The 27308-nt window shown below is 43.7% G+C and overlaps 2 protein-coding genes across 5 annotated transcripts in view; both read left to right on the top strand.

Annotated features, from left to right (window-relative positions):
- paics (phosphoribosylaminoimidazole carboxylase, phosphoribosylaminoimidazole succinocarboxamide synthetase) overlaps nucleotides 1-27308 on the top strand; it is a 277223-nt gene that overhangs the window by 112817 nt on the left and 137098 nt on the right. The gene's annotated exons all lie outside the window — the stretch shown is intronic.
- cracd (capping protein inhibiting regulator of actin dynamics) overlaps nucleotides 1-27308 on the top strand; it is a 220172-nt gene that overhangs the window by 178086 nt on the left and 14778 nt on the right. For all 4 annotated transcript variants that reach the window (XM_080187208.1, XM_080187215.1, XM_080187224.1 and 1 more), the window contains one exon: nucleotides 22583-22773. In XM_080187208.1, coding sequence (XP_080043334.1) covers nucleotides 22583-22773 — 191 coding nt within the window. The remainder of the gene's footprint in view (nucleotides 1-22582; nucleotides 22774-27308) is intronic.

The raw sequence follows: 27308 nt of genomic DNA, 5'->3' as shown, positions 1-27308 counted from the left end.
TTAGAGTAAAACTGAAATATTCTGAAAATAAAACAAGTGCGACAGAACTAGTATTGATCTTAGAAAAACTGTTCATTATAACATTCATGGTGAGAATATTGTCCTGGCATTCAGCCCAGATTTTATTACTCTGATAAATCTCTACTAAGCAAGTTGCAGTAACATCCTGGCAACTAACGAGAGTATAGGTTGTTTGAAACCAGTTATGTTTCAACTATTCAGGGCTTGTCAGCAATATTGTTGATCAATGGCAAGACATGCTGGAGGCAAGTAAGTGTACGAACAAGATTCAGCTTTTTCAATACAGTGTTTTGATCATTAAAAGCTACCATGAAAGTATCAAGAAGGCTAATGACACATTAGGCTAAATCAGAAATGGAATGAAGTAGAAAATCAATGACATGCTCCTGCAAATATATTGAGCACTGGCCAGATTTTCTTTGGACATTCAGTTTTGGGTGCAATATCTCAGGAAAGATAAACCAGCATCGCAGAAAAATTCAGTAACATTCTTCCAAGGTGAACTAAGTAAACATATGTTACAGTGCTTAGAAATGAGGAGTTCAGGGGTGTCTAATAGAGATGCTTAGAGGAACTGTTAGAATGCAATAAGATGATTTAAGTGGTCAGCATGCTTAAGCACTTTTCTCTTAGCAATTTTAGTACTACAGCCAAAGTGGGAGAAAGGGAAATTTGAATTGTTATTGTGTATAAACCTTAGACAGTTTGGAAACATGCAGATAAATAATTATCCATGTCCAGGAAAAGGATCATATCCTGATAAGGGATTTGTTGCTTAGACATCACATGCCACAGTAAAAGATAAAAATTGGCCGATGCACCCACAATATAATAAACAAATCTTGTATACAAAGCATAAGGTGAAAAGGTTATAAGTGAGATAAACGCCTAAAGATAATGGCTTGTGTCTTATGTAATGTTATAATTTCCACAGAGACAGATAGCTTTTAAAAAGAGATATGAATTTCCCAGTGACCAACATTAAGAAATGAACAAGATATAAGGTGGCATGGACAAGTTAGGCCGAAGGCCTGTTTCCATGCTATAAACCTCTATGACTCTTTATCATATTTAAGACTTCTACTGTGATGAACAAACTAAAATCACCAATGACTAAACCTTATTTGGTGGGCAGCTAATGCACTAAAATAAAAAAAACTATTCTCATTAACTTCTTAACATATCAGAAATCCCTTGAACATGCTTATGCAGTCAAACATACTCAGTAGATATGTAACCTTGTGCATAAAACTCCAAACTGCTTTAACAGGATCTTTCTGCTGCCCTACCAGGGTGAACCTTTCAGGATCCTTTTAAAGAAAGTTCCTTTATGAATATTCTGCACCAAATTGATTGGGCTTCCAGTAGCAAGGCACCATCTGTTAACATAAGAACATAAGAACATAACTATTTGGTCTTTAACTCTCCACAAGCCTCATTTCTTCAACAGGGATCGAGTCTCACCAGCAGACTGGTGGTTATCCCAAAAACAGTCCTATTTCTTTGCCTGGTGTAGCAACACCTGTATCTGACCTTGTTCCCAAAATCTCTCTGGCTACGAGGCCGGAATTTTCCAGCTGTTCATGTGGTGGATCTTTCAGTCTTTATTCAAATCCTATTTCTGCTGGTATCAACAAGGCATAATCTAACAACATTCCCTTCCATTGGACATCTTTTCCAGATCCAATAATTATGTTTAAAAAGGAGCCAATTCAACCAGGCTTTCTTGAGTTAAGATAGAATAAGTTTATTAACTATTAAAAAGGTAAGGAAAACTGGTAAAACACATGCATCTACATTAATACAAAAGTAAGAATTTAGTCCAAAGTAAGTAAATATACATAAAAGGTTACATGGAACAGTTATTGACTTGCAAGGAGCACATGATGAAGTGTTACAGCCATTATGTATTAGATCAGGTATAATTGACATTTGCTGATGAACAGTTGATTGTTCGGTGCAGTAGTTCTGTGGTTTGGTAGAGATTTCAGTTCTTTTTTTCCAGCTGTGATCCCTTTTTGCTGGCTGGGTGACTTCCACAGTCAGCGAGAGAGAGTTTTAGATATTCCTGCAAAAGATGGTCATATCCTTTCCGCAGGAGCACTATTTCCAGCACTGTGTCATATCTTCAATAATGAAATTTCCAGCTGCTTTGCCTAAGACTGATAGAAAGACACAGGTAGGCCGGTAGAAAGCAGGCTCTGGGTAGCTTTTTGTTAGCTTATAACCCCCTTCCTTATGTATTCCAAGAGGAAACCAGAAGACATCAGTCCATCTGGCAATTACACCCAGGGTCTTTGACATGACATAGTTGTTATGTTCCTTTGTCTTTATCGGTGATCATAATCAGTCTCTGGATGCTTTTACCTTCTCTGGAAACACAGGGAGGGGTTCCATTGTCCCTTAGAGAGATACCCTGCAGCTATTCCAGTTGTGGCTAACAGTTCATTTCTCAGAGAGCTTCAGGATTTGTGCCCTTTTTAAAGAGAATATTTCCATGTATTATTCCATGGTTTTTTTTTCTCCATCATTATGACACCATGCATTATGAAACAAGCTGGTTAAAATTGAATCAAAAAATTCTTCGTATATAAGCTATTTAAGAATGTGAAATGTACTGAACGTGGCTATTGATACTGAATCAACGGATATGTTTGAAAAGAATATAAATACTTGCAGGCTGATTCCATGAGCCAGATTTTCCTGTCCCAATGTGGGTCAACCCATGGTGGACGGGCTTTAAAAATTGAGAGTGAAACCACCCCATTCCCATGACTAGGCACAGCTCGTAAGCCCGCCTTGAGCTATATTGACGTTATCTGCTCCATTGCAGAGGTGGGCATTTAAGAACCCCCTCGCCTAACAAATTTAAAGGCAACTTGGTTCACACCAGCTCAGAGGTATTGTGAACCATGTGGATCCCTGTTCTGGAGTCAGAAATCTTTTAACAGACTCAATAGGCTGAATGGCTTCCTACTGCACAGTAGGAATTCTATGAATTTCAAAAAAGATGTATCTAATTTTGCAAGTTATAATAAAATGCTATATGATAAATGAAGAATGTTCCTAATACAGTGATTGATAATAGGGCTTTTGATATTAAGAATTGGGCAAGTAGTAAATTGACTACAGTTTTAGAAAAAAAAGTCTTCAGATGATTTAGATTACATTATCCACTGGATAAAATGCTGTTTTGCATTGAACAGTATTGAAATTCAGATTTGAGTACATCTATTGTTCTTTGTATTTTAATCTTTTCATTTTTTTCAACTCATCCTTCTATTTCACTGCATCAAAGCTTGGAAAATATGGCTGGACTCTGAGTGATTTCAAAGGCATTAATATATTCAGCTCTGAGTGTTTTGTTGATACAGTGGTCTGATGGAATCAACTTTTGAATGCTTGGGTGAACTTGAAATCCAATAATTGATTCACCTAAATAGGAATTATTGAGATAGCTATCAAAGGACAATGAGCTTGGTTAATTTGACAATTTTAAACACAGAAATGGGATTAGGAGTAGGCCAATTTGCTCCACCATTCAGTATGATCATGGCTGATCATCCAACTCAACAGTCTGATCCCGCCTTCCCCCCATATTCTTTGATCTCCTTCACCCCAAGGGCATAATCTAACTTCTTCTTGAAAACATACAATATTTTGGCCTCAACTGCTTCCTGTGGTAGAGAAATCCACAGTCTTTCTATTCTCTGGGTGAAGAACTATCTCCTTATTTCAATCCTAAAAGATTTACTCCTTATCCTTAGACTACGACCCCTGGGTTAAGAACATAAGAACATAAGAAATAGGAGCAGGAGTAGACCATCTAGCCCCTCAAGCCTGCCCTGCCATTCAATAAGATCATGGCTGACCTGTCGTGGCTCAGTTCCACATTCCCGCCCTCTCCCCATAACCCTTAATCCCCCCGCCTATCAAAAACCTATCAACCCGCGTCTTAAAAATATTGAGCGAGGCAGCCTCCACCACTTCAACAGGCAGAGAATTCCAGAGATTCACCACCCTTTGAGTGAAGAAGTTCCTCCTCAACTCCGTTCTAAACCGCCCCCCCTTTATCTTGAGGCTGTGCCCTCTAGTCCTACTGTCCTTTCTGAGCAGGAAGAGCCTCTCCACCTCTATCCTATCCATCCCATTCAACATCTTATATGTCTCAATAAGATCCCCCCTCATTCTTCTAAACTCTAACAAGTACAAGCCTAGTTTATTCAGCCTCTCCTCATAGTTCAACCCCCTCAACTCCGGAATCAGCCTAGTAAACCTCCTCTGCACTCCCTCCAAGGCCAAAATATCCTTGCGTAAGTACGGCGCCCAAAACTGCACACAGTACTCCAGCTGTAGCCTCACCAGTGCCCTATACAGCTGCAGCAAGACCTCCCTACTTTTATATTCAATCCCCCTCGCTATGAAGGCCAGCATCCCATTAGCCTTCCTGACCACCTGCTGCACCTGCAGGCTGGGTTTTTGCAACTCATGCACAAGGACCCCGAGGTCCCTCTGCACCGTCGCATGCTGCAGTTTTTCGCCACGTAAGTAATAGTCCTTCCTACCATTATTCCTACCAAAGTGGACAACCTCACATTTGCCAACATTAAATTCCATTTGCCAGTTCCTGGCCCATTCGGCCAGCCTATCTAGATCCTTCTGCAGACTCTCCACACCCTCCTCACAATTTGCCGTTCCACCAATCTTGGTGTCATCAGCAAATTTTGACACCCTACACTCGGTTCCCTCCTCCAGATCATCTATATAAATGGTAAATAGCTGAGGCCCCAGCACCGACCCCTGGGGCACTCCACTAGTCACCAACCGCTAATCCGAATAGCACCCATTGACCCCCACTCTCTGCCTCCTATTTGACAGCCAATCCTCTATCCACGCTAACACCCTACCCCCAACTCCATGCCCCCTGACCTTCTGTAATAACCTCTTATGAGGCACCTTGTCAAACGCCTTCTGAAAATCAAGAAAGACCACATCCACCGGCTCTCCTCTATCCACCGCCCTAGACACATCCTCATAGAACTCCAATAAATTCGTCAGACACGACTTCCCCTTAACGAAACCGCACTGCGTCTGCTCTACCAAACAATTCTCTTCAAGATGCCTCGCTATTTTCTCCTTGATCACGGATTCTAACATTTTTCCTACAACAAACGTTAAACTAACCAGCCTATAATTCCCCGCCTTTTGCCTGCCACCCTTCTTAAACAACGGCGTAACATTAGCCGTTTTCCAATCTTCCGGCACTTCCCAGGAATCCAGCGACGTTTGGAAAATAATCACCACTAGGCTGATACCGGAGTTGAGGGGATTGAGCTATGAGGAGAGGCTGAATAAACTAGGCTTGTACTCGTTAGAGTTTAGAAGAATGAGGGGAGATCTCATTGAGACGTATAAGATGATGAATGGGATGGATAGGATAGAGGTGGAGAGACTCTTCCCGCTCAAAAAAGACAGTAGGACTAGGGGGCACAGCCTCAAGATAAAGGGGAGGCGGTTTAGAACGGAGTTGAGGAGGAACTTCTTCACTCAAAGGGTGGTGAATCTCTGGAATTCTCTGCCCGTTGAAGTGGTGGAGGCTGCCTCGCTAAATATTTTTAAGAAGCGGGTTGATGGGTTCTTGATAAGAGAGGGGATTAAGGGTTATGGGGAGAGGGCGGGAAAGTGGAACTGAGCTACAACAGATCAGCCATGATCTTATTGAATGGCGGGGCAGGCTCGAAGGGCTAGATGGCCTACTCCTGCTCCTATTTCTTATGTTCTTATGTTCTTATGTACCTCCGCCATTTCTTTCAGAACCCTCGGATGCATTCCATCCGGTCCTGGGGACTTGTCCACAATCAGTCCCTCCAGTCTGCCGAGCACCGACAGTAACAATAATGTCATTCAGGCCCTCCACTCCTACCATCTTTCCATCGCTAACACCCGGCAAATTATTCACGCCCTCCTCCGTGAGGACCGAAACAAAAAAGTTATCAAGGCCTCAGCCATTTCCCCATCCCCTACCACTAAGTCCCCCCTCTCATCCTCTAAGGGTCCAACATTCACCCTAGCCAGCCTCTTCCTTTTTATGTATTTATAAAAACTCTTGCTATCCTTTTTTATATTAAGCACTAGCCCAGCTTCATAGTTTATCCTACCCTTCTTTATCAACTTCTTTGTCATTCTTTGTTGACATTTAAACCTCTCCCAATCCTCTTCTCGCCCACTACTCTTAGCTACTCTAAACGCATCCGCTTTTAATTTAACACTTTCCTTCACCTCCTTCGTTATTCACGGCTGATTATCTCTCCTCCTATGATCCTTTTTAACCATCAGAATAAATTTCTGCTGAGCACCAAGAAAGATCTCCTTAAAGATCCTCCACTGCTCCTCAGCAGACCTACCTTCCAACGCGCTCCCCCAATCAACATTCGCCAATTCCTCTCTCATCCTACCGTACTCCCCTCTGTTCAAACAAAGGACACATGTCCGGGAACCCACTTTCTCCTCCTCCATCTGCATCAGAAACTCCACCATACAATGATCACTCTTCCCAAGAGGATCCTTCACCACAAGGTCCCTAATTCTACCTGCCTCATTACATAACACCAGATCCAAGATAGCTCGCTCCCTCGTCGGCTCCAACACACACTGTTTGAGGACCACTGTTCTGGACATTCTCACCATTGGGAACATCCTTCCTGCATCTATCTGTCTAGTTCTATTTGAATTTTGTAGGTTTCTGTGATATCTCCCGCTGATGCATTTGAATTCCAGTGAATATAATCCTAACTGACTTATTCACTTCTCAAAAGTCAGTCCTGGCATCCCAGCAATTAGTCTGGCAAACCATCACTGCACTCCCTCTACAGCAAGAACATCCTTTTCCTAATAACGATACCAAAATTGCACACACTATTCCAGATGTGGCCTTGCTAAGGTCCTGCATAAATGCAACAAGCATCCCTGTTCCTGTAATCGAATTCTCATACTATGAAGGCCATCGTACCATTTTCCTTCTTTACCGCCTGCTGCACTTGTATGCTTCCCTTCAGCAACTGGTGTATAAGGACACCTAGGTCTCTTTACACATTCTCCTCTCTTAATTTACAGCCATTTAGTTAATAAGCTTCCTTCCTGTTTTTGCTACCAAACTGGATAACCTCACATTTATCCACATTATTTTGCATCTGCCATGCATTTGCCCATTCACTCAACTTTTCCAAATCACACTGAAGTCTCTCTGCATCCTTCTCACAGCTCACCCTCCCACCCAGCATTGTGTGATCTGCAAATTTGGCAATATTGCATCCTTCATCAAAATCATTCGTATTTATTATGAATAGCTGGGGTCCCATCACTGATTCTTGCAGTATCCAGCTAGTCACTGCCTGTCATTCGGAAAAAAAACAATTTATTCCACTCTCCGTCTGCCAACCAGTTTTCTATCAATTTCAATGCACTATTCCCAATCCCATGTGCTTTAATTTCTAATCTCTTATATTGGGACTTCGAAAGTCCAAATAAACCACTGGCTCCACATCATCAACTCTACTAGTTACATCCTCAGAGAATTCCAGTCGATTTGTCAAACAACATTTCCCTTTCGTAAATCCATGCTGACTGTCCAATCTGCCAGTTTAAAATCCTTAACTGTAAAATTTTCCCCACTATTGACATCAGGTTGAATGTTCTATAGTTCCCAGCTCCCTTTTTTAAATAGTGGGACTACATTAGCCACCCTCCAAACTGTAGGAACTGTTCTAGAATCTACAGACTTGGAAGATGGCAACCAATATGCCCACTATTTCTAGAACCACTTCCTCAAGTACTCTGGGATGTCGATCATCAAGCCTTAGGGATTTATCAGCTTTCAGTCCCATCAATTTCTCCAACACCACATCGTTACTAATACTGATTTCCTTCAGTTCCTCCCACTCACTACACACTATGTCCTCCTTCATGAAGATAATGCATTTAGTTGATCAGCTATTTCTTTGTACCCCATTACAAATTTCCCTGTTTTTGACCTACATTTTTCTTAAGCAGTCTTTTTGCCTTTACATACCTACAGAAACTTTTACAGTCAGTTTTTATGTTTTCCCACAAGTTTGCTCTCATACTCTATTTTCCCCTTCTTGATCAATCATTCTGTCCTTTATTTGCTGAATTCTAAACTGCTCCCAATCCTCAGGTCTGTTTTTTTTTCTAGACAATTTATATCTCTTTCTTGGAGCTAATACTGTTTCTAATTTCCCTTGTTAGCCGTGGTTTGGCCAACTTTCCTGTTTTACTTTCTTTTTTAAAAAACAGGAATAAATATTGTTGCAGTTCACTCATGCGTTCTTTGAATGCTTGCCATTGCCAATCCACCATCATCCCTTTAAGTTATGTTTCCCAATCCATCACAGCCAACTCATGCCTCATACCATTAGTAGTTTCCATTTTTAAAGTGCAGGATCTTAGTCTCAGAATTCACTATGCCACTATCCATCATGATGAAGAATTCTATCGTAATATTGTCACTCATCCCCAAGGGTGTCACAAAACTAGATTGCCAATTATTCATTTCTCATTACACAATACCAGGTCAAGTATGGCCTGTTCTCTTATTGGTTCTTCAATGAATTAGCCAAGAAAACCACCCCGTGTACACTCGAGGAATTCTCCTCTATGTTGTTGTGACTAATTTGATTTGCCTAATCTATATGCAGACTAAAGTCACTCATAATTACAGATGTTCCTTTATCATATAATCTCTAATCTCCTGTTTAATTCTGTTATCAACATCACCACTACAGGTTGGAGGTCATTATATAAACTACACTAACATTTCTTTGCCCATTGGTACTTCTTACCCATACAGATTCCACATTGCCAGAGCTAATATTCTTCCTCACTATTGCCTTCATTTCCTCTTTAAAAAGCAATGCAACCCCACAGCCTTTTCCTTTTTGCTGTCCTTCCTAAATACTGATACCCGTGGATGTTCATTTCCCATCCCTGGCCACCTTGCAGCCATGTCTCTGTAATCCTGCCTACATCAAAGCCGTTTACATCTTAAAGACTTCCCAAAGTTATTCTTGTGCTCATGATTTCTGTACATACTAGAGGAAGGAGGGGGCAAGGGGGATGAGATTAAGGGTATCTCACACTCATCTACTGAAATGGGCTGATGTCCTAGCAAATAGAGGTGGGCATTTTAATCTGCCTACCTTGGCATCGACCTGCCAGTCCACAACAAATGTCAATCAATTTCAATTTTGAATTTATCAATTGGTCTAGCATCAATTGTTACTGTAGGCCCCAAAATAGTCAAATATTGAAGGAACAAATATTTAAAGAGATTACAGATAGCACCAAGAAAAATAAGGTGGTAATAGTATGGGACTTTAACTTTCCCAATATTGACTAGACAGCCATAGTATTAGAGGCTTGGACGGAGAGATATTTGTTCAGTGTATTCAGGAGGAATTTCTCATTCAGTATGCGGATGGCCTCCTCTTGGGAGATAAGGAAGGGCAGATGTCAGTGTCAGTGGGGAATCACTTTGGGGCCAGTGAACATAATTCCATTAGTTTTAAGATAGCTATGGAGAACGAGAGGTCTGGCCCAAAAGTTAAAATTCCAAATTTTAAATCTTAAACTTTAAATTTTAAATTTTGAACTCAAATGTGAGGTAATGCATTTTGAAAGGTCTAATACAGAAAGGAAATATGTAGTAAATGACAGACCTTTAAGAGTATTGACAGGCAGAGGGATCTGGGCGTACCGGTACACAGGTCATTGAAAGCGGCATTGCAAGTGGAGAAGATTGTCAAGGCGGCATATGGCATGCTTGCCTTCATCGGCTGGGCCATTGAGTTTAAAAATTGGCAAGTTATGTTGCAGCTTTATAGAATCTTAGTTAGGCTGCACTTGGAATGTAGTGTTCGAATCTGGTCGCCACACTATCAGAAGGATGTGGAGGCTTTGGAGAGGGTACAGAAAAGATTTACCAGGATGTTGCCTGGTACAGAGGGCATTAGTTATGAGGAGAGGTTGGAGCAACTTGGTTTGTTCTCACTGGAACAGTGAGGTTGAGGGGTGACCTGATAGAAGTCTACAAGATTATGAGGGGCTTGGACAGAGTGGATAGTCAGAAGCTTTTTCCCAGGATGGAAGAGTCAATTACCAGGCCGCATACATTGAAGGTGCGAGGGGCAAGGTTTAAAGGAGATGTACAAGGCAAGTCTTTTTGTTGTACAGAGCGTGGTGGGTCCCTGTGACTCACTGCTGAGGGAGGTAGTGGAAGCAGATACAATAATGACATTCATGGGGCGCCTTGACAAATACATGAATAGTATGAGAATAGAGGGTCCCTGGAAAGTTAGGGAGTTTTAGTTCAGTCGGGCAGCATGGTCGGTGCAGGCTTGGAGGCCGAGGGCCTGTTCCTGTGCTGTAATTTTTTTTGTTCTTTAAATTGGACCAAGGCCAATTTTGAAGGTATTAGACAGGAACTTCCAAAAGTTAGTTTGGGGGGGTAAATGGGAAGGAAAAGGGATGTCTGGTAAGTGGCACGCTTTCAAAAGTGTGTTAACCAGGGTTTGGGGTAAGCACATTCCTTTTAGAGTAAAGGGCAAGGCTGGTAGAAGTAGGGAACCCTGGATTACTTGGGATATTGAGGCCCCGGTCAAGAAGAAGAAGGAGGCACATGACATGCATAAACAGCTGGGATCAAGTGGATCTCTTGAAGAATGTAGAGGGTATAGGAGTAGAGTTAAGAGAGAAATCAGAAAGGCAAAAAGGGGACACAAGATTGCTTTGGCAGAGAAGGAAAAGGAGAATCCAAAGAGCTTCTAGAAATACATAAAAGGCAAAAGAGTAACAAGGGACAGAGTAAGGCCTGTTAAGGATCACCAAGGTCATCGTTGTGCGGATCCACAGAAGATGGATGAGACCCTAAATGAATATTTCTTATCAGTATTTGCTGCTGAGGAAGGTATGGATGTTAGGGAACTTGGGGAAATAAATAGTGATGTCTTGAGGAGTGTACATATTACAGAGAAGGCGGTGCTGGAAGTCTTAAGAGCACCCCAAGGCAGATAAATCCCCGGCACCTGATGAAGCGTATCCCAGGACATTGTCGGAGGCTAGAGAGGAAATTGTGGGTACCCAAGCAAAGATATTTGAATCATCGACAGTCACAGGTGAGATGCCTGAAGATTGGAGGGTGGTAAATGTTGTGCCTTTGTTCAAGAAGGGCTGTAGGGAAAAGCCAGGCCAGTGAGCTTCGCATCTGTAGTGGGTAAGTTGTTAGAAGGTATTCTGAGAGACAGGATCTACAGGCATTTTGAGAGGCAAGAACTGATTAGGGATAATCAGCTTGGCTTTGTGAATGGAAAATCATGTCTCACAAATTTGTGAGTTTTTTGAATGGGTAACCAAGAGAGTAGATGAGGGCAGTGCAGTTGATGTGGTCTACATGGACTTTAGCATGCCCTTTGACAAGGTACTGCATGGTAGGTTGTTGCATAAGGTTAAATCTCATGGGATCCAGGGTGAGGTAGCCTGGTTGAAGAGGGTTGTTTTTCAAACTGGAGACCTGTAACCAGCAGTGTGCTTCAGGGATCAGCGCTGGGTCCACTGCTATTTGTCATTTCTATTAATGATTTGGAAGAGAATATAGAAGGCATGGTTAGTAAGTTTGCAGATTACACCAAGATTAGTGGCATAGTGGACAGTGAAGAAGTTTATCTAGGATTGCAACAGGATCTTGATCAATTGGGCCAGTGGGTTGATGAATGGCAGATGGAGTTTAGTTTAGATAAATGCAAGGTGGTGCATTTTGGTAGATTGAACCAGGGCAGGATTTATTCAATTAATGGCAGGGTGTTGGAGAGAAGTATAGAGCAAAGAGATCTAGGGGTACAGTTCATAACCCCTTGAAAGTGGAGTCACAGGTGGATAGAGGGGTGAAGAAGGCATTCGGCATGCTTGGTTTCATTGGTCAGAACATTGAATACAATGCTGAAGTTGTACAAGACATTGATAAGGCCACACTTGGAATACTGTGTACAGTTCTGGTCACTCTATTATCGAAAGGATATTATTAAACTAGAAAGAGTGCAGAAAAGATTTGCCAGGATGCTACCGGGACTTGATTGTTTGAGTTATAAGGAGAGGCTGGATAAACTGGGACTTTTTTCCCTGGAGCACAGGAGACATAAGAACATAAGAAATAGGAGCAGGAGTAGGCCATCTAGCCCTTCGAGCCTGCCCCGCCATTCAATAAGATCATGGCTGATCTGAAGTGGATCAGTTCCACTTTCCCGCTTTCTCCCCATAACCCTTAATTCCCTTGTCTGTCAAAAACCTATGTACCCGTGACTTAAATATATTTAGCGAGGTAGCCTCCAGCACTTCAACGGGCAGAGAATTCCAGAGATTCACCACCCTTTGAGTGAAGAAGTTCCTCCTCAACTCTGTTCTAAACTGCGCCCCCCCCCTTATCTTGAGGCTGTGCCCTCTAGTCCTGCTATCCTTTCTAAGCAAGAAGAATCTCTCTACCTACCCTATCCATCCCTTTCATTATCTTATACGTCTCTACAAGATCCCCCCCACCCTTCTAAACTCCAACGAGTGCAGACATAGGGGTGATCGTATCGAGATCTATAAAATAATGAGGAGCATAGATAAGCTAGATAGTCAACATCTTTTCCCATTGGAAGGGGAATCTAAAACTAGAGGGAATAGAATTAATGTGATTGGGGAGAGATACAAAAGTGCCCAGAGGGGCAATTTTTTTACAGAGGGTAGGGAGTGTCTGGAACAAGCTGTCAGAGGCAGTAGTAGAGGCAGGTACAATTTTGTGTGTTAAAAAGCATTTAGACAGCTACATGGGTAAAATAAGTTTGAGGGATATTTTGCAGGTTCCCCACCAGTTTTTCCCACGCACATCTCCCCGCCGGAGAAAAATGGTGCCACTGGGAACCTGCTGAAAGTCAGCGGCCCACCAATTAGCATTAGTTTACATTCTTTTACATGCCATTATCAGGATCCACACAAGAATCTCCACCCTCGTCTGCATCTCCCAACTCTTTGGCATGATGTAACTTTGGCGCAAATGAGGTAAGTGCTGCCAGAGGAGCACGGGAGATGTTGCAGGCAGGCCTTGAACATGCCTGGTGGCCTTCTTTCTGCTGCCTTCAGGTGTTGACCCATGGACCAGTGACATCTGTTCTGTCAGAGAGTCCTGCGCACCACCCCCCCCCCCCCCCCCACCCCCACCCCCCAACCCCACACACACAGGCAGCACTGAAGCACAGTGTGGGAAGCAGCCTCAAGTGTTCCTGTAACCCCCCCTGACCCCCCACCCGGGCAACGCTTAAGCGTATATGGGAAGAAGCAGCCTTGAGGTCTCCCACCTCCCTGCTCCTGGGCAGTGCTGAAGCACAGTGTGGAAGCAGCCTCGAGGGCTCCAGCTCCCCCTCCTCCTCCACAGCACTTTGCAGTGGCAATCTTGCACGGGATGTGGTCAGAGACTCTACTAAGTGCTGGTGTTCTGGGGTGGGAGTGGAGCGTACCATGTGACTGAGGCCTAACCAGATGAAGCAGCTGCTGCTACAGGCCAGGGTGCAGAGGTTCAGACATGGACTGCATGGAATCTGCTGTCACTGGGCACACATCTGGTGCTGTTTTGCAGTCTGTCCCTGCCCTGTGACACGGACCAGCAACACATACCTGTAACAGATGCTAGAGTTGCACACACAGCAATGGCTCAAGGGTGCGCATCGCTGCCCATGGCTACACACCGACCTGCATAATCTGTGCCAGCATTTGTCATGATGGGAATCTCACACAACCCTAATCTGGCCACGCATGGCACCATGGATTGTGTGGGGTTGCCAGCTCCAATAAGTGGGGATTCTGGCCCAAGTGAAGGATTGGGGTGTTGCTGGGTCTGTGCAGCCAATGATAATAATCCGTCACTCTATGTTTTTTCCAAACCCCATTGTGCAGATGGATCTCAGTTTGCTCAATCTGGAGCTGGCCATCTTGGTGGCAGCAGGGGTGGAGCAGGAGGGGGCGGCAGCTCAGGAGGTGGCAGCATGGAGAGACCACCGTAAGAGCAGCCATCACCAGATCCTCAGGAAGGAGGACAGGGGGCTGCACTGAGGGGCAGGAAGTGGGTGAGCAGGCTCCCGAGAAGCTGCACAGAAGGCGGAGGTTGCCGAGGGCAAGGAGGTACAGGGCTTGCAATTCCTTTGAAGCCCATTCGGAGGAGATGTGCCGTTGATGGCTTCACCTATCCAAGGTCACGGTGCAACACATTTGTGAGGTGCTGTCACACCTGGCAGCTCAGGGAGTAGTGGCCACCTGCACCCTGTGGACGTGAAGGCGACAGCTGCCCTCGATTTCTATGCCTCCGAGTCATTCTAGGCTCTCATTGGCGACCTAGCTGGGATCTCCCAGGCCCCCATGAACAGATGGCAGGTTACAGATCCCCTGCATACCAGGGCAGGACAGTTCATTAATTCTGATGTGGGCCGTGAACAGCAGAAGTCCCGGGCTCTTGGCTTTGCATCCATCGTCGGGATTCTGAACGTGCAGGGAACAGTGGTTGGGGGACACATCACCTTGCGGGCCCCCCTTGCAGGGCTGCAGCAATTTTTGAACCGGAAGGCGTTCCACTCCCTTAACGTTCAAATCATCTGCGACCATCAGCTGAAGATCATGCAGGTCGATGCATGCCATCCAGGGATTGTCCATGACAGCTTTGTTATACGACAGTCGGACATCCCTGGGCTCTTTGAAGAACAGCCCAGACTCATGGGATGGTTACTGAGTGACGAGGGTTACTCACTAAGGTTATGGCTAATGACGCCTGTGCAGAGGCCCCAGACCGAGGCGGAGACCTGCTACAACACGGCCCATGCAGCCACCCGGTCCATCGTTGAGCAGTGCGTCAACCCACTAAAGATGTGGTTCATCTGCTTGGACTGCTCTGGGGGGGCTCTCCAGTATGACCCTTTGCTTCACACATAGCTATCATTTGCTATGCTCTTCACAACATTGCCCTGCAGCGGGGAGACCAGCTGGACCAGGAGGAGGAGGAAGAGCAAGGTGGCGAGGTGGTCGTTCCGCCATATGAAGAGCCAGAGGAAAGACGATAGGTGACGATGACAGGTGTCCAGCAAAGAAGGGTAGTGAGAGACGCCTGATTGTAGCCTGCTTCACCTAGCTGGTGCTGTGCAGTGAGAGGGGGGGTGCAACCAACACACATCCACCACACCCCAGGAGCAAGTGCAGCCACTATTCCCCCTCCAAACCAACGTGGACCCTCAAACCACCGCATCACCCTTCCCCTGCTCCTGTCATTCCACCACCATATCCCCCAGAAACATCTGACCCCGTTAATGCGCCGGGGCTGGCAATGATTGCGAGTCTTGGCTGAGGGCTGGAGGATGATGATGACTCGCTGTTGTGCACACTGGGATCCTGCCCCTGGTGCATCTCAAGTCTGACTCCTATCTGTACTCCGAATGCACACGTGTCCCCATCCCTTACAGCTATGTGGGTCAGGGTAGCAATGTTTTTTGGCCAAGGTGCGGGGAGGGGGCACACACCAAGGGTCTGGTGGATGTTGTGGAAGGTAGGGCAGGCATGCTGAAAAAAACAGCAGTAGGAGCGGTGACAACACACGAAAGGCCAGGTTCCTGCGGGTCCAGAGGTGGAGCAAAGAACACACAATAGGGAGGAGGGAGGCAAAACATTTCATGCTGCATCACACTAACTTGGAGGAGGACCAAGGTTGAGGGTGCACTTTTGCTCACTTGCATGCTGTACACTGGCCTGGCTGTCGGTGACCATTCGGGAAGGCCCATCACCCCCTACCAGCTTCATGGCACTCTCCTCCATGCTACTCAGCTGCTGCAGGTCAGGCACAACACCACCAGTCTGTGTCATCTCCCATGCGTTGTGGGTTTTTTTTCCCTGAGGGAACATATGGTGGATAGCAAGCATTAACATGTTGCAGTGCCTGTGTCTCGGGCATTGTTTCAGGGAAAGGGATCATCATTGAAGGGTGCTCATTGAGGGGTGAAGGGAAGGGGTTTAATTCTGTTCTGGGGAAGGGTCACTTGTTGCATGCCCTTCAGGTATGTAAGCAGGGTTGGAGATCCGTGCCAAGCATTTGCAGGGTTCCAAGTGGGATGCTCACTCACCTTTGCTGTTGTAAGGTTGAGGAAGGTTGTACATTTTTTTGTGATACTGCCTGTCAGAGTGTGGTGTCAGGCTCCTGCCATTCACCACTTCTGCCATCTCCTCCCACAATGCAGTGGCAGATACGCCCTTTGGGTTAGGGCCCTGGCCAGGGCACAGACAATGATGCCTCTCCTCCATGGCATCTGGCAGGTGTTCCTGGTTGGCCTCTGAAAATCTGGGTGCCGGTTTTTCTGTGCAACCATCTTTGTGGCATAACCGGCTGTGTGCCCATTCCTACAGCTTATATACAGCTCTAGTTATTAGGGAAGTGCAGCTGCAGTGAGTGTGGCCAGTCAAGGGCCCGTTGGCAACAAATACTTGTGAGAGATTTTGAAGGCTGTATTCAGTTGAGTGTCATTCATCCCTTGGGGTGCTGATTGGCTGCCATTCAATAGGCTGCTGTGCCCAGGGTGGGTGCAATATTCCAGGCTCCCATTCAAGCGAGGGAATGATCACAAGCTAAGATTGTACATGTCATCACAATGCTTGTTCTCTGCAGGGCAGCAGTAAGGACAGTATGTTCAAAGGGATGGAGGGATTGGGCACCCACATTATCTGGATTCATGGGGGCATGACGTGAGAGGGCAGCCATGCCTGTGTGTGGAGGGGTTGTGGGGTCAGCAGTGAGCCAGCAATGTCTATGTGGGAGGGGTGTGGGGGCCAGCGATAAGGCCATTGATGTGTGGCCAGCGATGAGGCCAGTGATGGCTATGTGGGGGGGTGTGGGGGCCAGCAATGAGACCAGTGATGTGAGTGGGGGTTTGAGGCAGTGATCTGAATGCTGGGAGGACTTCCCAGCGATCTCCCAGCAATGTGTGCATGTGCAGGAACCTGTTCATCCTGCCAATTACAGGCTCTTTGGTGCGAATAGGCTCTGTCCCCCACCAAACACTTAATGAGATTCATGACTGGGACCTCTGCAGTGCACAGAGTGCAGAGATTAGGGTGAGAAGACGAACTGAAAAAACAGTCGGGATTTAGAACAGTTCTCCCGCCAATTCAGCCCTTTTTGGGAGAATTGCCCCCAATGTTTCCTCATTTCGCTTCTGAAAGTTCAAACTCTGTTTGCTGGCTATGTCATTCCTAGACTGAAAAAGCAGAACTAGCAGAAATATTTTTTCCCAATCTATCCTATCTGTTCCCCAAATTATTCCTTAGTATTCTAAATTACAGGTAATTCAAGCCTAATTTGTGTGATCTCTTCTCTTGGTTCACCGTTGCAGTCTCAAGTACCAGCAAATCCAACGCTATTTCTTTATTTACCTGCTGTTGATTCTGCCATCTATTAATTATAAAATTTATTTAGAACAATTTTATTTAAATGTTTTGTAATTGGTTGGGTGCTTTGCAAATTTATTCCATTTGAACTAATGCCAGCAACTGAGCCAACTTGACTGAAGTCCCACTCCAGGAATTCAGCACCTAATGTAGTTTGGTACTTCAGTGCAGTACTTAAGAGAGCACTTTATTGCTGGAGGTGCTGTCTGCCAGATCATCTGTTAAGCTAACATGATCCTATCTGCCTGTTCAGGTGGATGTAAATATTCCCATGGCACAACAGGGAAAGAGCTGGAGATTTTTCTCTCAGCCAACAATACAATAAGCAGCTCATTTGTCTCATTTATAGTTTGCAGGATATTGCTGTCTACAGATTAATTGCTCCGCATACCGACAGAACAGTCTCCACTTCATAAGTAATTGGTTGGGTGTAAAGTGTGTTTTGTGGGTCTGACAATGCACGTGGAAATATTTTAAGGAGGTAACAGAGAGAGTAGACACTGATAATGCATTAGGGTTAGGTTAGCTCTTCAAAAGGCCTTTGGCAAGATGCTCCATTTTATACTAATGAATAATGCCAGAGAATGGGGAGTCAGGGGCAAGTGGCAGAATGGATTATTAACTACCTTCAAGACAGAAAGCAGAGAATGGGAGTAAAGGGAAGGGATGGCAGAAGGTGGGAAGGGTTGTTCCCACAAAGAGCAGTGCTGGGAATGCTGCTGTTCACAATTCACATTAATAATTTGGACTTTGGAATCAAAACCAGGTTTTCTAATCAACTGGAGTCCAGCAGGTTTGTTTGGAATCATGAGCTTTTGGAGTGCTCACTTGATGAAGGAGAGGTGCTCTGAAGGCTTATGGTGCCGGTGAACTTTGGTCTGGTGTTGTGAGACTTCCTATTGGTGGTAAAGAGGCAATACCTGACCCCTGACCACCCCCCCGCCCCCAGCAGCACCCCCCCCCCCCCCCACCCCCACCCCCCACCACATGGTTAACTTTAGCCATGTTGGAAAAGTGCACACATCACAAAATCCAAATTTCAAGCTCACATAGTCTGTTATCTTTTTGATAATAATTATATCCAATAAAAATTACAAACTTTCTGGGGAAAAAAAATTTAAATATTTTGTCGATGACACCAAATAGTGGAGGTGGGATGGGGGGTTGCTGGGCTGGGTGGGGGGAGATAGTCAATGCTGAGGAGGACTGTAACAAATTACAGGAGAGCGTGCAGATGAGATTTACATGGATGATACTGGAATTGTGGGGTATACATTACCAGGGAAAGATTGAATTGATTTTGTTTTCTTGAGAAAAGGCCAAGAAATGACCTAATAGTGTCTTTTAAAATTATAAAAAGTTTTGATAAAGTGGATATAGATAAAATATTTCCCATTTTAGGAAATAGCATAACTAGAGGTCATCAAATCATTGCAGGAAATCTAATAGGGAATTCAAAAGAAACCTAATAACCAAAAAAAAGTGAGACTTTGAAACTTGATACCACAGAGAAGTGGTTATAGTGAATTATATAGAATGTGTAGAGAAAAACAGAATCCTGATGCACAATAATGCTGTTAAATTTACATTGGAATTGAGTCTACAATCTGTGGCGGTATGGTGGCACAATGATTAGCCCATTAGTGTCCTAAAATGTGTAGATTGGCAGGGTAAATGTGCAGGATTACAAGGAGACAGATGGGGCGTTGGCCTGAATAAGATACTCTGTCGGAGGGCCAGTGCAGACTCAATGGGTCGAATGGCCTCCTTCTGTAATGTAGGGATTCTGTCATGAATATTATTGTATTTTTTACTTTACAGTCACTGTTCCAAGATGCAGTAATTTGACTGGAAATTTTTTTATCCAGAACACCCGCAGGGAATAATATAAAATACCTGTATATGTGTCATTTCCAGAATTTCTCTCATGGTTTAGTCGAATAGCTCTTGAATTATGCATGTGTATGAAGATATATTTGTTTCAAAAGACTTGGAAACATGACATTTTCAAGCACCATTGTTAGGTAACATTTCATGCTTAATACCATAACTAGCTGTTCACAACAGTGATATCTGTCTCACTGATGGTGCACCCCGCTGCACGTTTCCCAGTGGCATGGGGTGCAATCAGTGGGAAATTCCATTGACAGTGGTGTGACCAGAAGATCAGACCACCAGCTAATGGCACACCACTTCCCATCATGCGAAACACGCTGCTAGGAGACCAGAGATACCACAACCCCCCTCAAATTTTTTATTGTATCAGGTACAGAATAAAGCAGAGACAGAGAAGGAGAGATAATTATAATCAGTATTCTGAAATATTTACTTTTTTCTGTGCTTATAGCATAGAAAGCTTATTTTTCTGTGATTTGTTTTCACAAGAGATAAAAAAATTACATTCTGAAAACTTCCCAAGTAAACAAATTTTGAAATGGGAAAATGAAATTTTTCATTTTTGTTACTGTTGTTTATAAGGTGGAAGAATGCTTCACATGGCCATCTAAAAATCTCTGGCCTATCCTGACACATGGCCAATTTGCTATCCACCCAAACACAAGGGAAAAAACAATATTAGTAAGAATATTGGTCTGAACTGGTCTTGTATATTTTAAAATGGCACACCAGTAATTCGGGGAAATAAGAATGCAGTTTTTTCCTTCTGGGAATCAGCACTACTGCTGACCCATTTTGAGTCCATTGCTCACTGAGGACATTTGAACAATACTGGCTTGGTTAGGTGATGCACCCAGGCTGCTTCTGTCGCCAAAATCTTGCTGCCGTTTATACCAGCAGGAGTTTACATTGCCGCCAACAGCACATCCTCACCACAGGCTTTCGGGTGGTGAGGAGTGTTTTCAATGGGAAACTCCATTGACAACAGTGGGACCAAAACATTGCACCACCTCTGACCACGTGAAACGTGCTGCAGAGTGGGAGGAAAATCTTGCCCTATGTATCCATTTAAGATGGAAGTTGAATTTCTTCTCCTCCTCCCCCACCCAGAGTGTTGACATGTATATGCATCAAGGAGCAGATCTCCAGTGTAGTTGCTCATGGCAGGTCAGACAATTCGCTGTTCTATAAAATCAAGAGTTTTGTATCATATAAGGTGTAAGTATGTCTCCTACTTCAGACCCCCGTTGCTGCTAAGTGGTCAAGCAGAAATTAGTTCAAAACTCGCTTCTGGTAACTGAGGTGAGCTCATACAGATGGCAGTAAAGAGCTTACAGACAGCCTGGTTTCAATGTTTTGAACCTTTACTTATAACTAAAAACATGGGCAATATAGATTGATAGTGAGACTGTCATTTCGGGGTCAGAGGATGGTTCTAAAGCACTCAGGCATCCCTCTGTCAGAGTTCATTTGAATTCCTTGACTGAAGTATGATGTTGTGAATACCTCAGGATATCCATTGTTCCATAAGTAATTCCATTTATCTTATACAGGAAAAAGATGAATTTAGAAAGTACCATTATTCACAGCTGATAGGAGGTAAACTAAATATATCTTGAGTGCCAAAAATGGTGGCTGGAATTCTCCAGTTCTACCGGCTGTGCACTCTCTGCCAAAGGTTTCCTGGCAGCGTAGGGTGGCTGCAGTGGGAATTCCCATTGGCAGTAGGGGGACAAGGTGATGCCAATGCCAGTGAACAGCACGCTGCCTTCGTCTGCCAAGGAAACACTGTGGGGAGGCCAGACAGTCTCACCCAATAGCTGAAGGTCAACTACTGTGTGTATCAAACACACAAAAAGAACTGTATTAAAACAATTAGAGATTTAATGTCTTTGCAGCTTATTCAAATGCAGCAGTGGAAAATGTGTGATGTTAATTCATGCCTCTTTATATCTGCAAATTATTTTCTGACTTGTGCAAGGGTTTCTGAAACTACTCAGCTGCGAAAACGTTAATCTATTAACCTGAAGCTAATTTAACATTCCAGCTCAACCGTACAGGCACTGTTAATAGTAAAAGTCATATAACATGATTTGAAAAACACAGCTGTCGGAATTTGGCTCCAAGCCACCAGATGTGGAAAGGGTGATAAATTCTAAAACAGAATGCATGTGACTATCACTGTTAACATTTTGACCTAAAATTTATATATTTTGTAATACTCATCATTGATTTCAATTAGAATGCTATTATTTAAAATGCGCTGCCTTCAGATCTTGGTCAAATGCCATTTTTTTGTGCAGTCTTCTGTAATACAGTTTCAATTCCTCACACATGTTGTCAGTGACTGTAGAATGAGGGTCAAACATTTTCCTTGGGGAGGTAGAGGTGAGGCAGGGAAATTGGAGAGACAGTAACCACAATGTCACTCTAGACTAGCACTTGGCGACCATTTTATGATGGATTTGACAAAAATCTCTAAGTAGATTGCAGAGTTCCCTTTTAAGTTGCATTTCCCAAGAAGAGCAGAGAAAAGTGAGAAACAGTAAGCCAATGTTATAGCAATATTACAATATTAGATTTAATAATTGTTTTTGGAAAATGAATTTATTATTTATCCAACACAGCTTGAAATCCCTCTCTTTCACATCTGTTCTTTGTTAAAATTCCAGGCATGTCAATATTTCAGTCTCTTCTTTTTCTTGTTATCTGGGGTTATGTAGAATAAATTCAGGATTCAGCGCTCACCCGAAACCAGAAAATCCAGCCCGAGGTTAACAGGCCTTTCCATGGTCTGCCCCTCTCCTGCTCTGATTCCCATGGTGGGCAGGGGTAAAATTTGCCTCTTTGATATTTATTATTTAATACTGAAATATGTTTTTTACTCATTTCATTTCAACTCCATCAAATATTGAATGTTAAAGTAAATGTCTTTATTTCTTTTTTGATAGAGTTTGAGGTTAAGTATCTACTCATTCCCGATTGATATTTACTGAGCTCTTTTTCTGCATTTAGCTTTCATTTTTGACATGTGAATGCTGTTGATTTCAATAATCTGATTACTTGTGTACCTGCATCACCAGTTTTTGGTTCATTAACATCCTTTTGGTGAAAATTAATCAGCTCCACATTTTGTTTTCAGAGAAACCTGTCCTGCAGAGTAGACATTCTCTGGACAGCTCAAGGCTCGTGGATAGGGTGGAATCTGCCCAGCCTCTTTGGATCACCTTAGCGATGCAGAAGCAGAAAGGATTCCGTGAGCAGCAGGCCAGCCGAGAGGAGAGAAGACAAGCCAGGGAAGCTAAGCTGGCGGAGAAGCAGGCTAAAGAGAATGTATGCACCTTCTATTATTCTAAACTTTAATAATAAATACCAGTCCGAATCAAATAGACCACACCTCTAGTCTGTGAGAGCCAGTTTTATTTTAAAGCTATTAGGATTGTACCTTTTAGTAAGAATCAATAATATAATGGTGACAATAATTTTTCCCAATAATGCAACAATCATAGGAATGAATGCAAGATACTGCAAGTGCTCAGGATGTGAAATAACAAAAATAAGGTGCTGGGAAAGCTGTGCAGAGGGAAGCAGAATTAACATTTCAAGTCCCAATATAACTGTTCTTCAGAACTTCACCTTCTTTGGAACAGAGTTCCGGGGAACAGTTATATTGGATTTAATATGCAGAATTCTCCTATGAAAATTTTAAGTGTCGAATTTGCGTAAGAGCCAAAGTAAATTCCGCTGCTTTTTTTTTCAGTGGGATTTTCAAAATCAATCTCCCACACTGTGTATATCACAGAAAGCCCTAGGGTGTGAATTGCGATAAAGGGGCCCTATTCCTGCTGGAGAGGCTGGTAGCATAACACTGAGTGGGCAACTCCACATGCACCGGTCTGTCACTGTTGCTGGGTCAAAATCCTGAAACTCCCTCCTTGACAGCATTATGTGTTTACCTACACCTCAGGGACTACAGCAGTTTAAGAAAGCAGCTCACCACCACCTAGTGGTAATGAACCTTTTTGGTCATGTTCTCTATGTACCTTCTGTGGCCACCAAGTCCTGAAGTGGGACTTGAGCCCAGAACTTCTGGCCCAGAAGTATGGATGCTGCCACAAGACCTCCTCAGAAAAATATATTAGAAGAAAAATATTAACCACTGACATCTCCGTAGCATGTCTCCAACACCTTACATATCTGACACAATTTGTGCAGGAGAAATAGAACACTGTAATTTGAGTTTACCTGTCACAGACAAATGTCATGTTCACAGTGAAGGAGAACTTCTTACAAGTAGCCTCAGAATCAGCGAGGATGTGGAGATTGTGCTGCGTACAATCAGGCCCTGGAAGAAGGAAGAAAATGACAGCAAACAATTTAAATCAAATGAAACTCCTGGGAAATAAACAATGTGGCTTGTCTCCTTATTTAAAAATGTGGGTGTGAAATTAGAAAAGAAATGGCTAACAAATTTGAATTAGAGGCCTGGAATGTCGAGATGAAATGCATATGCTTGTGATCAGAAAGTGCTCAAAAAAGATAATTAACAGAACACTATCTGACAAACAGTTTAACAAATTAATTGCTATTTTTTGTAACAGTTTAATTTGAAAAGGAAAGTTGATGGTGAATCTCACTGAAGAATTTGTGATACATTTGAAACTTGGGAGCATTGTACATTGTGATGAGTTAGTGTAGAACTTCAGAAGGACATAAACAAGTTGGTGATATGGACAGACAGGTGCCGGATGAAGATTTTAAAAAAAATGTAAAGTGATTCATGGAGATACACTGGATTCATCTCTAAAGGGAGTCCAGGAGCAAAGCGACCTGACTCATAGAATCCCCACAGTGCAGAAGGAAGCCAGTCAGCCCATTGGCTCTGCAGCAAATCAGCATTTTACCCAGACTCACCCCCACTGCCCTATTCCCATACCACTGTGCATATACTATGGCTAATCCACCTAACTTGCACATCTTTGGAATGTAAGAACATGCAAACTTCACATGAACAGTCACCCAAGGCCAGACTTGAGTCTGGGTCTCTGGGATTGAGATACAGTGATAACCACTGAGTCACCGTGCTGTCCTATATGTACATAAGTCATTGAAAGTGGCAGGACATGTGAGAGCGCGGTTGAAAAAGTGTAATGATTCCTAGGCTTTATTATAAGATCATAAGACATAGGAGCAGAATTAGGCCATTTGTCCCATCGAGTCTGCTCTGCCGTTCAAACAAGGCTGATATTTTTGTCATCCCCATTCTCCTGCCTTTTCAACATAATTCCTGATCCCCTTATTAATCAAGAACCTATCTATCTCTGTATTAAAGAACTCAACAAGCTCAGCTCCGCAGACTTCTGTGGCAAAACATTCCACAGATTCATCACTGTTTGGCTGAAGAAATTCCTCCTCATCTCTGTTTTAAAGGATTGTCACTTTAGCCTAAAGTTGTGCCCTCTTGTTCTAGTTTTTCCTACTAGTGGAAATACCCTCTACAAGTCCACTCTATCCAGGCCTCATAGCATTCTGCAAATTTCAATATGATCGCCCCTCACCCTTCTAAACTCCAATGGGTACAGACCCAGAGTCCTCAACCGTTCTTCACACGACAAGCCCTTCATTCCAGGCCTAGTATTGGGGCATAGAGTATAAGTGTATAAGAAGGTGATTTTGAACTTGTATAAGACACACATTTGGCCTCAGCTGGCATATTGTGTTCAGTCCTGAGCACATCGGGAAGGATGTGAATGCAATGGAGAGATTGTAGAAAAGATTCATGAAAATGATTCCAAAGGTGAGGAACTTCAGTTCTGAAGATAGATTGAAGTAGTTGGGAGTATTTTTCTTGGAGAAAAGAAGGTTGAGGGGATTTGATATATTCAAAATCAAAAGGGGTCATAAGGACAAATTGTTGCCACTTTGAAAGGATAGAGAACAAGAAAGCACAAGTTCAAGGTAATTTGTAAAAGAAGCAAAAGCAAAAGAGAGAAACCTGTAGTTAGGGTTTGAAATGCACTGCCTGAGAGTTGTGTGGAGACAGTTTCAACCAAGGCAATCAAAAGGAAATTAAACTGTTATTTTTGAAGTAACAATGTGCAGGGTTATTGAGTGAAGGCGGGAGAATGGCACTGAGTAAATTTTTTAACAATTCATTTATGGGATGTTGGTGTAGTTGGCTAGGGAAGCATTTATGCCCATCCCTAGTTGTCCTTGAGAAGGGGATGGTGAGTTGTCTTCTTGAACTGCTGCAGTCTCTGAGGTGTAGATACGCCCACAGTGTTGTTTTGGAGGGAGTCCAGGATTTTGACCCAGCAACAGTGAAGGAGCGGCAATATATTTCCCAGGTTAGTGAATGACTTGGAGGGAACCATCGAGGCCATGGTATTCCCAAGGATCTATTGTCCATGTCCATCTAGATGATAGTGGTTGTGGGTTTGGAAGGTGCAGTTTATGGAGCCTTGGTGAGTTCCTGCAGTGCATCTTGTAGATGGTACACACTACTGCCACTGTGTGTCAGGGGTGGAGGGATTGGATGTTTGTGGAAGGAGCTGCAATTAAGCGGATTGCTTTGTCCTGGATGGTATCGAACTTGTGTGCTGTTGGAGCTGCACGCGTCCAGGCGAATGGAGAGTATTCCATCGCACTCTTGACTTGCGCCTTGTAGATGGTGAACCAGCTTTGGGAAATCAGAGGATGAATAACACGGTCTTGTAGCTGCAGTATTTGTATGGCCAGTCCAGTTCAGTTTCTGATGAATGATAACCCCCGGGATGCTGATAGTAGAGGATTCAGCGACGGGAATGTCATTGGATGTGAAGGGGCAATGGTTAGATCCTCTCATGTTGGAGGTGGTCATTGCCTGGCACCTGTGTACAAAGAGAACAAAGAAAATTACAGCACAGGAACAGGCCATTTGGCCCTCCAAGCCTGCACTGACCATGCTGCCCAACTGAACTAAAACCCCCTACCCTTCCAGGGAACATATCTCTCTATTCCCATCCTATTCATGTATTTGTCCAAACATGCCGTAAAAGGCACTACAGTGTCCGCTTCAACTACCTCCCCCAACAGTGAGTTCTAGGCACCCACTGCCCTCTGTGTAAAAAAACTTGCCTCATACATCTCCTTTAAACCTTGCCCCTCGCACCTTAAACTTATGCCCCCTAGTAATTGATCTTCCGCCCTGGGAAAAAGCTTCTGACTGTCCACTCTGTCCATGTCCCTCATAATTTTGTAGATTTCTATCAGGTTGCCCCTCAACCTCCGTCATTCCAGTGAGAACAAACCAAGTTTCTCCAATCTCTCCTCATAGCTAATGCCCTCCATACCAGGCAACATCCTGATAAATTTTTTCTGAATCCTCTCCAAGGCCTCCACATCCTTCTGGTAGTGTGGTGACCAGAATTGAACACTATATTCCAAGTGCGGCCTAAATAAGGTTCTATAAAGCTGCAACATGACTTGCCAATTTCTAAACTCAGTGCCCCGGCCAACGAAGGCAAATATGCCGTATGCCTTCTTGACTACATTCTCCACCTACGTTGCCACTTTCAGTGACCTGCGTATCTGTACACCCAGATCCCTCTGTCCATCAACAGTCTTAAGGGTTCTGCCATTTACTGTATATTTCCTATTTTTATTAGATTTTCCAAAGTGCACTACCTCATATTTGTCTGGATTAAATTCCATCTGCCATCGCTCTGCCCAAGTCTCCAACTGATCTATATCCTGCTGAATCCTCTGATGGTCCTCATCACTCTCTGCAAATCCGCTAACCTTTGTGTTGTCTTCAAACTTACTAATCAAGCCAGTTACATTTTCCTCCAAATCATTTCTATATATTACAAACAGCAAAGCTCCCAGCA

Source organism: Carcharhinus amblyrhynchos, chromosome 1 (assembly GCF_965287045.1).
Source record: "Carcharhinus amblyrhynchos chromosome 1, sCarAmb.v2.hapA, whole genome shotgun sequence".
Classification (NCBI taxonomy): Eukaryota; Metazoa; Chordata; class Chondrichthyes; order Carcharhiniformes; family Carcharhinidae; genus Carcharhinus; species Carcharhinus amblyrhynchos.
This window is presented reverse-complemented; position numbering and strand designations above follow the sequence as displayed.